This window comes from Tetrao urogallus (genome assembly GCF_951394365.1).
Source record: "Tetrao urogallus genome assembly, chromosome: 3".
Lineage (NCBI taxonomy): Eukaryota > Metazoa > Chordata > Aves > Galliformes > Phasianidae > Tetrao > Tetrao urogallus.
The window spans coordinates 33,539,356-33,553,107 of NC_136815.1; the positions used below are offsets into that span (position 1 = coordinate 33,539,356).

Genomic DNA, 13,752 nt, shown 5'->3' on the forward strand with positions numbered 1-13,752 from the left:
GTTGTGCTGCGTTATGGCCATAGGAATAATGCGGATGGGAGCGTGAAGGGTGTGGTGCAGGGCAGGTCCCTGTGATTCCTTCGATAGCTCAGCTGGTAGAGCGGAGGACTGTAGGCTCCCTTGCACGGCCATCCTTAGGTCGCTGGTTCAACTCCGGCTCGAAGGAGTGCTCTTTTGGCTCTTGCCCCGACTGAGTCTGCAGCTCTGGTGCATTTGGAACGCTGGCCACGCATCTTGCTTTTGATGGGATCGGAAGCTGGAGCTCTGGCGGGCCGTGGAGAAGAGGACGTTGCTCTGTGGTGGTTTCTGTAGAAGACAGGGCAGGTGGTGTTGGCCTTGAGCACCTGTGTGTTTGGAGGGAGCTGCACCAGCACCTGGAAATTGGGAGTGGTTGTTGGGTTTGTGAAGAAGGGTGCTGGGTGGTCAAGAGTTGTGTGCAGGGCCATGTGGCTGAGAGGTTGCTGTATGAGAGCTGAGGGGAGGTGATGTGCAGGCTGTGTGCTGGGGAATTAGCTCAAGTGGTAGAGCGCTCGCTTAGCATGTGAGAGGCAGCGGGATCGATGCCCGCATTCTCCAATGCTTTTCATCCTCTTGCCTGCGCTCTTATCATAAGGGGACAGGCTGGCCTCTGGAGCTGTATCGGGAGACCTCTCTGCTGCGCTGCAGGGAAGAGCTCCTGAAAGCCACTTGACGAAGTACAGAATGGGATCTTTAGCAAAGAAATTGCTTCTCAGCATCATCTCATTACTTGGGCAGTGTTGTCCAGGGTACCATGCCCATTTGGAGCCATAGTGTGCAATTAAAATTAGTTAGGTAAGACAGCTGAGAAGTGGAACTGGCCAGCAGGCTGTTTATGGGGCTCTCGCGCTTTCCCTGGAAGAAATAGCATTCAATATTGGACTATCCAAGGCATGGCAAAAGGAGTTCTTTTTTTCTGGAGAGAAGCAGAATCCCTTATTGCAAACACGCACTAGCGTGTTTCCTGCCAAACAGGACTCTGCACTTTACTCTGGAATTTGTGAGAAGAAGAAAGAATGGTGGATGTCACTGAATCGTTGAGCTGTTAAAAAGATATGCAGAAACTGACTTTGTCTCATTAGGGTAACAAAGCAGTGGAATTGTGTGCGCGGGTGCTGTGTCCTCTGTATTTACTGGCTGGCTTGAACCAGCATCTTGTATGTGAAGGGATCAGAGGCTGGAGCTCTGGCGGGCCGTGGAGAAGAGGACGTTGCTCTGTGGTGGTTTCTGTAGAAGACAGGGCAGGTGGTGTTGGCCTTGAGCACCTGTGTGTTTGGAGGGAGCTGCACCAGCACCTGGAAATTGGGAGTGATTGTTGGGTTTGTGAAGAAGGGTGCTGGGTGGTCAAGAGCTGTGTGCAGGGCCATGTGGCTGAGAGGTTGCTGTATGAGAGCTGAGGGGAGGTGATGTGCAGGCTGTGTGCTGGGGAATTAGCTCAAGTGGTAGAGCGCTCGCTTAGCATGTGAGAGGCAGCGGGATCGATGCCCGCATTCTCCAATGCTTTTCAGCCCCATGCCTGCATTCTTGGTAGAATTGACAGTATGGCCTCTGGAGCTGTATCGGGAGACCTCTGTGTGCTGGGCTACAGAGGAAGGATAGAGCTCCTGAAAGCAACTTGTTGAAGGACGTAATGGGGTCTGGAGCAAAGTAATTGTCTCCCTGCAGTTCCTCATCGCTTCTGCAATGGTGGCAGGAATACCATGCCCATTTGGAGCCTTTGTGTTGAAAACCAACTTGGTAGCTCTGAAAATGGAGAACGCTAGCATGCTAGCAGGATTTTTATCAGGCAATAGCACTCACGTGCAAGAAAGGATCCATCAGTATGGGCTTATCCACAGCATGGCAACATGAGATTTTTCTCTGGAGTAAAGCAGCCTCTTATTGCGAGCACAGACTGGAATTGTTCCTGACCAATAGGATTCTGCATTTTTCCCTTGAATTTCTGAGAAGAATAAGGAACAATGAACCTCACTAAGGCAGTGAGCTGCTAAAAATTTGAGGAGAAACTGGCTTCCTTCTTTCAGGAGAATAGACCAGTGCAATTGTGTCTAGAAGGGCTGTCTGCAGGCTGACTTGAGCTTTGGCAGCAAAAGCCCTGGAAAACCTCTAAGTAATAGCCAAGTCTTCTTACAAGTGGAGGCTGTCTTAGAATGATCTCAGCACAACATGTAGCATGGAGCTTGAAAAAAAGGGGATGGGGATACTGTGCAGGGTGTTTCCAGTTGTTCTGAGACTGTAGAGGAGTCGGATGAGTGGATGAATGATGATGAGGTGCCTGAGCAGATGACAAAAGTGAGTGGAGTGTAACAGGGCGGAGTATCTCAGGGATGTGCGTCCTGTGTTTCTGGCAAGGAGGAGAGTGAAATGGAAGGCTGTGTTGGTTTTCAGGAAGTGCTGCTAGTGAGGGGAGTGCATGAAGTACTCAGAAAGGTGCAGTGCTGTCGGAGGTGAGCGTGTCTGGGTGTGGAGTGGGAGCAGTGGCATTGTTGTGCTGTGTTATGGCCGTGGGAATAATGCAGATGGGAGCGTGAAGGGTGTGGTGCAGGGCAGGTCCCTGTGATTCCTTCGATAGCTCAGCTGGTAGAGCGGAGGACTGTAGGCTCCCTTGCACGGCCATCCTTAGGTCGCTGGTTCAACTCCGGCTCGAAGGAGTGCTCTTTTGGCTCTTGCCCCGACTGAGTCTGCAGCTCTGGTGCATTTGGAACGCTGGCCACGCATCTTGCGTTTGATGGGATCGGAAGCTGGAGCTCTGGCGGGCCGTGGAGAAGAGGACGTTGCTCTGTGGTGGATTCTGTAGAAGACAGGGCAGGTGGTGTTGACCTTGAGCACCTGTGTGTTTGGAGGGAGCTGCACCAGCACCTGGAAATTGGGAGTGGTTGTTGGGTTTGTGAAGAAGGGTGCTGGGTGGTCAAGAGTTGTGTGCAGGGCCATGTGGCTGAGAGGTTGCTGTATGAGAGCTGAGGGGAGGTGATGTGCAGGCTGTGTGCTGGGGAATTAGCTCAAGTGGTAGAGCGCTCGCTTAGCATGTGAGAGGCAGCGGGATCGATGCCCGCATTCTCCAATGCTTTTCATCCTCTTGCCTGTGCTCTTTTCATGAGGGGACACGCTGGCCTCTGGGGTTCTGTCCTGAGACATCTGTGTGCCCGTACTTCAGAAGACAAAGAGAGGTCCAGGAGGCAACTTGTTGAAGGACGTAATGGGGTCTGGAGCGAAGAAAGTGCTTCTCAGCATGATCTCATCACTTGGGCAATGTCAGCAAGAGCACCATGCCCGCTTTGGGGCTTCCGTTTACAAAGACGACTTGTTAGATTTGAAAGTTGAGGAAGCATGCCAGCAGGATGTTTTTGGGGCAGTAGCACTTATGTGCAAGGACAGATCTATCAATGTGGGCTTATCCACGACATGGAAATATCAGTCGTTTTCTTTTGTGTTTTTTTTTTTTTGAGAGAGAACCAGAACTCCTTATTGTGAGCACAGACTGGAATGTTTCCTGCAAATAGTATTTTGGATTTTACTCTGGAATTTGTGTGAGGAAGAAACCACTGTAAACCTCGCTGGAGCGTAGAGCTGTTAACAAGAAATGGTGATATTAAGATTCTATCATTGAGAGAACAAAGTAGGAGAAATGTGTCCAAGGGGGCTGAGCACTCTCTGTTTGCTGGCTGGCTTCAACTTCGGCTACAAATGCAGCTAAAGCCCTCTCCTGGATACCCAAACCTTCTTACAGGTAGAGTTTGTCTACACAAGGATCGCAGCACAGCATGGAGTGCGGAGCGTGCAAAAAAGGGGATTTTGTGCAGGATTGTTCCAGTAGTTCTGCGACCGCAGAGGAGGCAGGTGAGTGGATGAATGATGATGAGGTGGCTGAGCAGAGGTCAAAAGTGATTGGAATGTGATTGGGTGGAAAATAGTTTCTTGGGGCTGAGTTTCCTGAGGTTCTGGCAACATGAAGAGTGAAATGGAAGGCTGTGCTGTTTTTCGGTTGGTGCTACTAGAGAAGTGAGTATATGAAGTCCCGTTGAAGGTGCAGTGCAGTCGGAGGTGAGCGTGTCTGGGTGTGGAGTGGGAGCAGAGGCGTGGTTGTGCTGCGTTATGGCCATAGGAATAATGCGGATGGGAGCGTGAAGGGTGTGGTGCAGGGCAGGTCCCTGTGATTCCTTCGATAGCTCAGCTGGTAGAGCGGAGGACTGTAGGCTCCCTTGCACGGCCATCCTTAGGTCGCTGGTTCAACTCCGGCTCGAAGGAGTGCTCTTTTGGCTCTTGCCCCGACTGAGTCTGCAGCTCTGGTGCATTTGGAACGCTGGCCACGCATCTTGCTTTTGATGGGATCGGAAGCTGGAGCTCTGGCGGGCCGTGGAGAAGAGGACGTTGCTCTGTGGTGGTTTCTGTAGAAGACAGGGCAGGTGGTGTTGGCCTTGAGCACCTGTGTGTTTGGAGGGAGCTGCACCAGCACCTGGAAATTGGGAGTGGTTGTTGGCTTTGTGAAGAGGGGTGCTGGGTGGTCAAGAGCTGTGTGCAGGGCCATGTTGCTGAGAGGTTGCTGTATGAGAGCTGAGGGGAGGTGATGTGCAGGCTGTGTGCTGGGGAATTAGCTCAAGTGGTAGAGCGCTCGCTTAGCATGTGAGAGGCAGCGGGATCGATGCCCGCATTCTCCAATGCTTTTCATCCTCTTGCCTGCGCTCTTATCATAAGGGGACAGGCTGGCCTCTGGAGCTGTATCGGGAGACCTCTCTGCTGCGCTGCAGGGAAGAGCTCCTGAAAGCCACTTGACGAAGTACAGAATGGGATCTTTAGCAAAGAAATTGCTTCTCAGCATCATCTCATTACTTGGGCAGTGTTGTCCAGGGTACCATGCCCATTTGGAGCCATAGTGTGCAATTAAAATTAGTTAGGTAAGACAGCTGAGAAGTGGAACTGGCCAGCAGGCTGTTTATGGGGCTCTCGCGCTTTCCCTGGAAGAAATAGCATTCAATATTGGACTATCCAAGGCATGGCAAAAGGAGTTCTTTTTTTCTGGAGAGAAGCAGAATCCCTTATTGCAAACACGCACTAGCGTGTTTCCTGCCAAACAGGACTCTGCACTTTACTCTGGAATTTGTGAGAAGAAGAAAGAATGGTGGATGTCACTGAATCGTTGAGCTGTTAAAAAGATATGCAGAAACTGACTTTGTCTCATTAGGGTAACAAAGCAGTGGAATTGTGTGCGCGGGTGCTGTGTCCTCTGTATTTACTGGCTGGCTTGAACCAGCATCTTGTATGTGAAGGGATCAGAGGCTGGAGCTCTGGCGGGCCGTGGAGAAGAGGACGTTGCTCTGTGGTGGTTTCTGTAGAAGACAGGGCAGGTGGTGTTGGCCTTGAGCACCTGTGTGTTTGGAGGGAGCTGCACCAGCACCTGGAAATTGGGAGTGATTGTTGGGTTTGTGAAGAGGGGTGCTGGGTGGTCAAGAGCTGTGTGCAGGGCCATGTGGCTGAGAGGTTGCTGTATGAGAGCTGAGGGGAGGTGATGTGCAGGCTGTGTGCTGGGGAATTAGCTCAAGTGGTAGAGCGCTCGCTTAGCATGTGAGAGGCAGCGGGATCGATGCCCGCATTCTCCAATGCTTTTCAGCCCCATGCCTGCATTCTTGGTAGAATTGACACGCTGGCCTCTGGAGCTGTATCGGGAGACCTCTGTGTGCTGGGCTACAGAGGAAGGATAGAGCTCCTGAAAGCAACTTGTTGAAGGACGTAATGGGGTCTGGAGCAAAGTAATTGTCTCCCTGCAGTTCCTCATCGCTTCTGCAATGGTGGCAGGAATACCATGCCCATTTGGAGCCTTTGTGTTGAAAACCAACTTGGTAGCTCTGAAAATGGAGAACGCTAGCATGCTAGCAGGATTTTTATCAGGCAATAGCACTCACGTGCAAGAAAGGATCCATCAGTATGGGCTTATCCACAGCATGGCAACATGAGATTTTTCTCTGGAGTAAAGCAGCCTCTTATTGCGAGCACAGACTGGAATTGTTCCTGACCAATAGGATTCTGCATTTTTCCCTTGAATTTCTGAGAAGAATAAGGAACAATGAACCTCACTAAGGCAGTGAGCTGCTAAAAATTTGAGGAGAAACTGGCTTCCTTCTTTCAGGAGAATAGACCAGTGCAATTGTGTCTAGAAGGGCTGTCTGCAGGCTGACTTGAGCTTTGGCAGCAAAAGCCCTGGAAAACCTCTAAGTAATAGCCAAGTCTTCTTACAAGTGGAGGCTGTCTTAGAATGATCTCAGCACAACATGTAGCATGGAGCTTGAAAAAAAGGGGATGGGGATACTGTGCAGGGTGTTTCCAGTTGTTCTGAGACTGTAGAGGAGTCGGATGAGTGGATGAATGATGATGAGGTGCCTGAGCAGATGACAAAAGTGAGTGGAGTGTAACAGGGCGGAGTATCTCAGGGATGTGCGTCCTGTGTTTCTGGCAAGGAGGAGAGTGAAATGGAAGGCTGTGTTGGTTTTCAGGAAGTGCTGCTAGTGAGGGGAGTGCATGAAGTACTCAGAAAGGTGCAGTGCTGTCGGAGGTGAGCGTGTCTGGGTGTGGAGTGGGAGCAGTGGCATTGTTGTGCTGTGTTATGGCCGTGGGAATAATGCGGATGGGAGCGTGAAGGGTGTGGTGCAGGGCAGGTCCCTGTGATTCCTTCGATAGCTCAGCTGGTAGAGCGGAGGACTGTAGGCTCCCTTGCACGGCCATCCTTAGGTCGCTGGTTCAACTCCGGCTCGAAGGAGTGCTCTTTTGGCTCTTGCCCCGACTGAGTCTGCAGCACTGGTGCCTTTGGAACGCTGGCCACGCATCTTGCTTTTGATGGGATCGGAAGCTGGAGCTCTGGCGGGCCGTGGAGAAGAGGACGTTGCTCTGTGGTGGATTCTGTAGAAGACAGGGCAGGTGGTGTTGGCCTTGAGCACCTGTGTGTTTGGAGGGAGCTGCACCAGCACCTGGAAATTGGGAGTGGTTGTTGGGTTTGTGAAGAAGGGTGCTGGGTGGTCAAGAGTTGTGTGCAGGGCCATGTGGCTGAGAGGTTGCTGTATGAGAGCTGAGGGGAGGTGATGTGCAGGCTGTGTGCTGGGGAATTAGCTCAAGTGGTAGAGCGCTCGCTTAGCATGTGAGAGGCAGCGGGATCGATGCCCGCATTCTCCAATGCTTTTCATCCTCTTGCCTGTGCTCTTCTCATGAGGGGACACGCTGGCCTCTGGGGTTCTGTCCTGAGACATCTGTGTGCCCGTACTTCAGAAGACAAAGAGAGGTCCAGGAGGCAACTTGTTGAAGGACGTAATGGGGTCTGGAGCGAAGAAAGTGCTTCTCAGCATGATCTCATCACTTGGGCAATGTCAGCAAGAGCACCATGCCCGCTTTGGGGCTTCCGTTTACAAAGACGACTTGTTAGATTTGAAAGTTGAGGAAGCATGCCAGCAGGATGTTTTTGGGGCAGTAGCACTTACGTGCAAGGACAGATCTATCAATGTGGGCTTATCCACGACATGGAAATATCAGTCGTTTTCTTTTGTGTTTTTTTTTTTTTGAGAGAGAACCAGAACTCCTTATTGTGAGCACAGACTGGAATGTTTCCTGCAAATAGTATTTTGGATTTTACTCTGGAATTTGTGTGAGGAAGAAACCACTGCGAACCTCGCTGGAGCATAGAGCTGTTAACAAGAAATGGTGATATTCAGATTCTATCATTGAGAGAACAAAGTAGGAGAAATGTGTCCAAGGGGGCTGAGCACTCTCTGTTTGCTGGCTGGCTTCAACTTCGGCTACAAATGCAGCTAAAGCCCTCTCCTGGATACCCAAACCTTCTTACAGGTGGAGTTTGTCTATACAAGGATCGCAGCACAGCATGGAGTGCGGAGCGTGCAAAAAAGGGGATTTTGTGCAGGATTGTTGCAGTAGTTCTGCGACCGCAGAGGAGGCAGGTGAGTGGATGAATGATGATGAGGTGGCTGAGCAGAGGTCAAAAGTGATTGGAGTGTGATTGGGTGGAGAATAGTTTCTTGGGGCTGAGTTTCCTGAGGTTCTGGCAACATGAAGAGTGAAATGGAAGGCTGTGCTGTTTTTCGGTTGGTGCTACTAGAGAAGTGAGTACATGAACTCCCGTTGAAGGTGCAGTGCTGTCGGAGATGAGTGTGTCTGGGTGTGGAGTGGGAGCAGAGGCGTGGTTGTGCTGCGTTATGGCCATAGGAATAATGCGGATGGGAGCGTGAAGGGTGTGGTGCAGGGCAGGTCCCTGTGATTCCTTCGATAGCTCAGCTGGTAGAGCGGAGGACTGTAGGCTCCCTTGCACGGCCATCCTTAGGTCGCTGGTTCAACTCCGGCTCGAAGGAGTGCTCTTTTGGCTCTTGCCCCGACTGAGTCTGCAGCACTGGTGCCTTTGGAATGCTGGCCACGCATCTTGCTTTTGATGGGATCGGAAGCTGGAGCTCTGGCGGGCTGTGGAGAGGAGGACGTTGCTCTGTGGTGGATTCTGTAGAAGACAGGGCAGGTGGTGTTGGCCTTGAGCACCTGTGTGTTTGGAGGGAGCTGCACCAGCACCTGGAAATTGGGAGTGGTTGTTGGGTTTGTGAAGAAGGGTGCTGGGTGGTCAAGAGTTGTGTGCAGGGCCATGTGGCTGAGAGGTTGCTGTATGAGAGCTGAGGGGAGGTGATGTGCAGGCTGTGTGCTGGGGAATTAGCTCAAGTGGTAGAGCGCTCGCTTAGCATGTGAGAGGCAGCGGGATCGATGCCCGCATTCTCCAATGCTTTTCATCCTCTTGCCTGCACTCTTATCATAAGGGGACACGCTGGCCTCTGGTTTGCTGCTGGGAGACTTCTTCATGTCTAGATTACAGAAGAACAAGAGAGATGGAGGAAGGATCTTGTTGAAGTACAGAATGGGGTCTGTAACAAAGCAATTGTTTCGCTGCAATTCCTCATCACTTGTGCAATGGTGGGAAGACAACTATGCCTACTTTCTGGCATTACTGTACAGTGACAATGAGGATGGGCAGTAAGATGAGGAGCATGCCAGAATGATGTTTATGTGGGTAGTAGCCCTTCCCCTGAGAGACAACCTCAATGGCTGCAGAAATTTTCTGAATGTGGAGATATAAAGGTTTTGCGTGGAGCAAAGGAGAATCCCTGCCTGAGTCCACTTATTGAAACATTCTCTATCCATTATGAAATTACTGTTAGTCTGTTAATTGTAGGAAGAGTGGTACACCTCAGTGAAGTAGGGCAGGTGCGCCCAAAAGCACCTCCCTTTTTTCTTGATTTTGTATTGTATGCGTTCTGTGATACTAGTCTTTGACTTGACCTTTCCTGATGATGGAATCTATTTGTGAGAGATAATTAATTTGTAATAATATCTGCTTGAAAGATGAACTTGTACTACTTATCTCATCAGGGGTGTGTCCTTTTCCAGTCTGAAGAGAGGGTTGTCTGGGGACTTACCTTGTGCTGGTCCCTTCTAATTTTACGGTGGTTATAGAAAGGATATTTCCAAGTCCATTGAGTTCTGATTAGCAGGAAGATGAAATAGAATGGGGCATGATTATTACTGAAGGGATATAGTTATTCTATTTTTTGTGGCTTAACAACAGAAGGAGGTTTTTATGTGGTTTTTATTTTGGAGTTTAGTAGCAGCAAAAATAATAAAACCTTTTGCTATGTGGTCATAGCACATGAATCACACTTTTTTTTTTTTTTTTGCCTTCTTCTTTCCTATTACTACTTCATCCAAGAAGTCCTTATCTTGGAAATATTGAAATTAATTTAATTTCTGAATAGTTTTTGCTTTGTTTACTAATAGTAATATATTTTATTTTTCTTTATCAACATTTTGAATACGTCTATCTTTAAGCTACTCTGTAGGCTTAGTTTTCTATGTCTTAAAGTTCTTGTGATATTCAGTGCAGTTCAGTTTGCATTGTGTTCATTTTATCCTTCCCTTTTTAATTTATTCTAATAGTATTATACATGGATATATTAATCTTGTAGGAAAAAAATTACTTTATAATTTTTCATACATTACAAAAATCTTGAGTGCTTTAGTATTAGATAATGTATTTTTCTCAATACTCTGGCTATGTAAGAAAGGTCTAGGATTTCTGCATTTCTTCCCTGCAAATGCAGAATTTTTGTCACTTTGGGAAACTGCCTGAAGATTATTAAAAATAGAAAAACCTGTGATATCTAAAGTTTTACTTCAACAATATGTACTGTGCCTATTGTTTGAGTGGAACTTGTGATCAGTTTATGCTTTCACTTTTCAAAACTGGGTCTTTTCAAGCTTCTGAAGAAAACAGGAAATACCGTCTTTCTGCATACTGCTTCACTGCCAGACTGGAAAGCAGAAGTCAATGGACAGTTTAAGTTATTATGCCCTTTTTTTTTTTTCTAGAGTTTTTTTTTTAATTTTTTTTTGGTAGAGAACTGAATTTAAACAGATCTCCTTTAAAATTCTGCTGATTAAAAGCCCGTTAGCATTATCTGCTTGAGAAATTAGATTGTGCCAAACTCCAAATAAAAGCACAGAGAGGTAATTCTGTCATGTTTATTAAAAAGTAAATTTTGCCCTGGGCTGTGGTAGTATGATTAATACTGACTTAATTAATAATGGCAAGAAACTCAAAATCAGGTATTGCTGGTTTCATACCTTATACTAAAGAATACCAGTTCAGCAGCAGATTTTTGGATTAGCATAAATTAATCTATAATTAAAGCAAATCTGTGAGACTGACTCATCATTTTATCTTGCAAATATTTACAGCTACTTCATTAAAAGTGAATCCCTTTGACATTTCCACTTTAGTGAGAAGCAGTCCTTTTTTTGCTATAATTACTAATAAAGATGGATAAAGCACTACTGTCAGTTTTACCACACATCGTTGTGTAAATCATTCGTATTCATGTTCAGCATGAAACAAAGTTAATTTCATTCTACATTCTTCCATGACAACTCTCTTCTTTGGGGACTAAAGAAGGCCTCCTTTCCAGAATATTAAACGAGAAAAGCAACGAGAAAGCACAAAGTTTGATACAGAAGATGGTTTCTGCAGCTAGGCTGTACTACTGGGACACAGGAGGTGCAAGTCATGAGTGAATTTGATACTGTAGTAAGTTTATCCCCTAGTGGTATAGTTAAGCAAGACAACAGAACCATGATATAGTTTTGTTTCCGCTGTACACATAGTTTGGCTGTTCATTACTGTTCCTGCTCCTGTTGAACACGTGCTTTTTAGGAAACAGAGAGATACAATTTGTTCAAAATGAGTCCTAGCAAAATTCAAGCTAAACAATAAAGCAAAAAGATCTATATCATAACCTCTTTTTCAGTTCAAATATATTCTTACATTTGACAGTGTGTTGAAGCTGGGTCACTAATACACTGCAACGAATAATGTCCTTTACAGTGGTATAATAGACATTTTATTATATTTATTAAGCCTCTAAATACAGGTCTGGCATATTTTGATGTCAAGAACATCTATTTCACTGATGACATTTAATGTTCTTTCTCTTTTAGTAGCAGCAGAGCAGATTTAAGAGCAAAAAGACCCATAAAATCTTCTGGACTTACTTCTAAGCCTTGTTAAATTTCAGCAATAAAATACATTTCATCATATCAATAACTTCTGCTTGAGTGAGACTTATTTAAAGTCCTCCCTTCTTTTTCAAAAGAGAAATTCTTTTGCCAGTTTCTTTCGGCTGCTGGTTACACTCACTTAATCAAATACCTCATTTTGGTTTATTGCTTAATTGGTTTTAGAGTCCATCCAGCTGGTTTTGGTTATGTCTCTCTTCTAAACTGAAGAAGCCCCTTGCACCTAACATTATTCCTTTTCAAAGTCTTTACTGTAATCAAATATGTTACCAGCTTTTTTTTTTTTATTTGTTGCTTACTGATGAGATAAACTGATTGTACTTGTTCTGTCTTTTAGTGTTGTCCTTGAATCATCACACACTTTTGCACATAGGCTTCAGTTTTCAACATACTTCAGGAAAAGGTGTTAACACAAGAACTGGATGTGCTATTCTAGGGTTGTGCTTTACAAATATGGTTTGCTTTCTTCAACAGTAACAGTCTGACCTCTCATTTGTCTGGATTCAAACAATTAAGATAAAGTGCACAGGTTGATTTTGGGAGGAAATCGGTGGCTTCAAAGAGAATCACCTCTGAATCTTTTCAATCTCACAGAGGAGAAGGAACTTGTAACAACAAATTCTGAAGTGCAAGTTACTCAAAAGGGTTTACCATTATACGTGTGTCAGATGCATAAACTTTCTTTGCCAAGCGTTGTGGCAAATAAATGTAAATTGTTGTACTGGTTCCTACCATCAGTATTTTTTTTTCTTCCTTCGTAAAAATGAACTACTCCATGGTAATAACTTGTATAACAATACAGTGTTGAAGAGTATGTTGGATTAATTTAAGAAGGAACTTTGCTGAGTGTGGATAATTTCTTATTTTGCAGTTTCAGACAATGACTCAGAAGCAAGCACTTCTGTTTGCCATTGCTCTAATTGGTTGGCAACTTCAGTCTCAACTTAATGATGACATATTAAAATCAACATTAGCTTTTCAACTGCTGATAATTTTAGCATTTTGAAGGATGGCAAGCATTAAATCCCACAAAAGCAGAAGCTAAGTTCAAAAAGGAAAAATTTCAGGAAGAAGCATGAACACACACACGTATGCATCCAAAGTAAAATAAGCAGTAAGAAAAGAAATAAAGCATCATCTTAAGAATAATTTTGTTTTCCACTACAAGATGCTAAATATAAAAATGTTAGCAAAAACATTCAGTGTTTTAGCTCTGTAACTTCTATGGGAGAATACTCCCAGTGTGTGCAGAACACTGCCTCAATTGCCATAACAAAAAAAGTTGCTTGTGTTTTAGACACATTTCAAAACACATCTTGCATACCTGTAGGACTTCTTAATCTCATCATGTGTTGCTCCCTTCTCTAGGGCCAGGATTCCATACAATGCTTCCCCTGATGTTGACAAAGCACGTTGCCTTTGTTCAGCCATATTAGCAGTGCATTACCAAAGCTGCTAATGAGGAACAGAATTTAAAATAGCAGGGATTGCAAGTATATATGGATAATATTTCTTAGAAAAAGTTAAAATCACTTATACAATTTACAGGATAGTAAAACTAAAATGAAACTCCCTTTAAATTGCTCTCCATTCCTTAAGAGATTTCAAAGTATTCCCCATATGGGGAATACCTCCCCAGGTGGGAATACCTCTACAGGATGCTCAGAATAACTGCAGTGCCAACTTATGTGCCTGAGGATAGGTGAATCTGGATTTAGACACATAGGAGAGTGATCTCAGTTTTACAGAGTATATTGTTTTATTTATTGCAATCTTATGTATGGGAAATACTGAAGTCAACTAGAATCCAATCCAATTTGAAGTATGGTTTACAATACAAGAATTTGGTCAGAATTCATGAGCTGCTTATATATCTACCATGGTAACCTTAATGTACAGTGCAAGTGAAAGCTTAGCACAAGCCAACAGATTTAGTCCTCTTCAGATCTATCATTCCTTTCTTCAGGTGTCTCAGAGGTGAAGCAGACAAACAAATGATTCTGCACCAAATAGGCTCTACTACTTGCTTGCCGTTCATAATTTATCCTTCTGGATTTGAGGAACCAAATTTCTTAAAGCAAACCTAGCTAATGCTAGGTAATGACATGAAGAAACTTGAATATGTATGTAAATTAT

General features: G+C 45.5%; 1 protein-coding gene across 1 annotated transcript in view; it reads right to left on the bottom strand.

The window, feature by feature from the left end:
• The window catches only part of DNAJC5B (DnaJ heat shock protein family (Hsp40) member C5 beta), a gene marked incomplete at both ends in the record, with an annotated part of 33,633 nt that extends 20,586 nt beyond the window's left edge, over positions 1-13,047 (bottom strand). The window contains one exon of the mRNA XM_079534033.1: positions 12,941-13,047. Within this exon, the coding sequence (XP_079390159.1) occupies positions 12,941-13,047 (107 nt within the window). The remainder of the gene's footprint in view (positions 1-12,940) is intronic.
• Between the last annotated feature and the right edge of the window lie 705 nt (positions 13,048-13,752).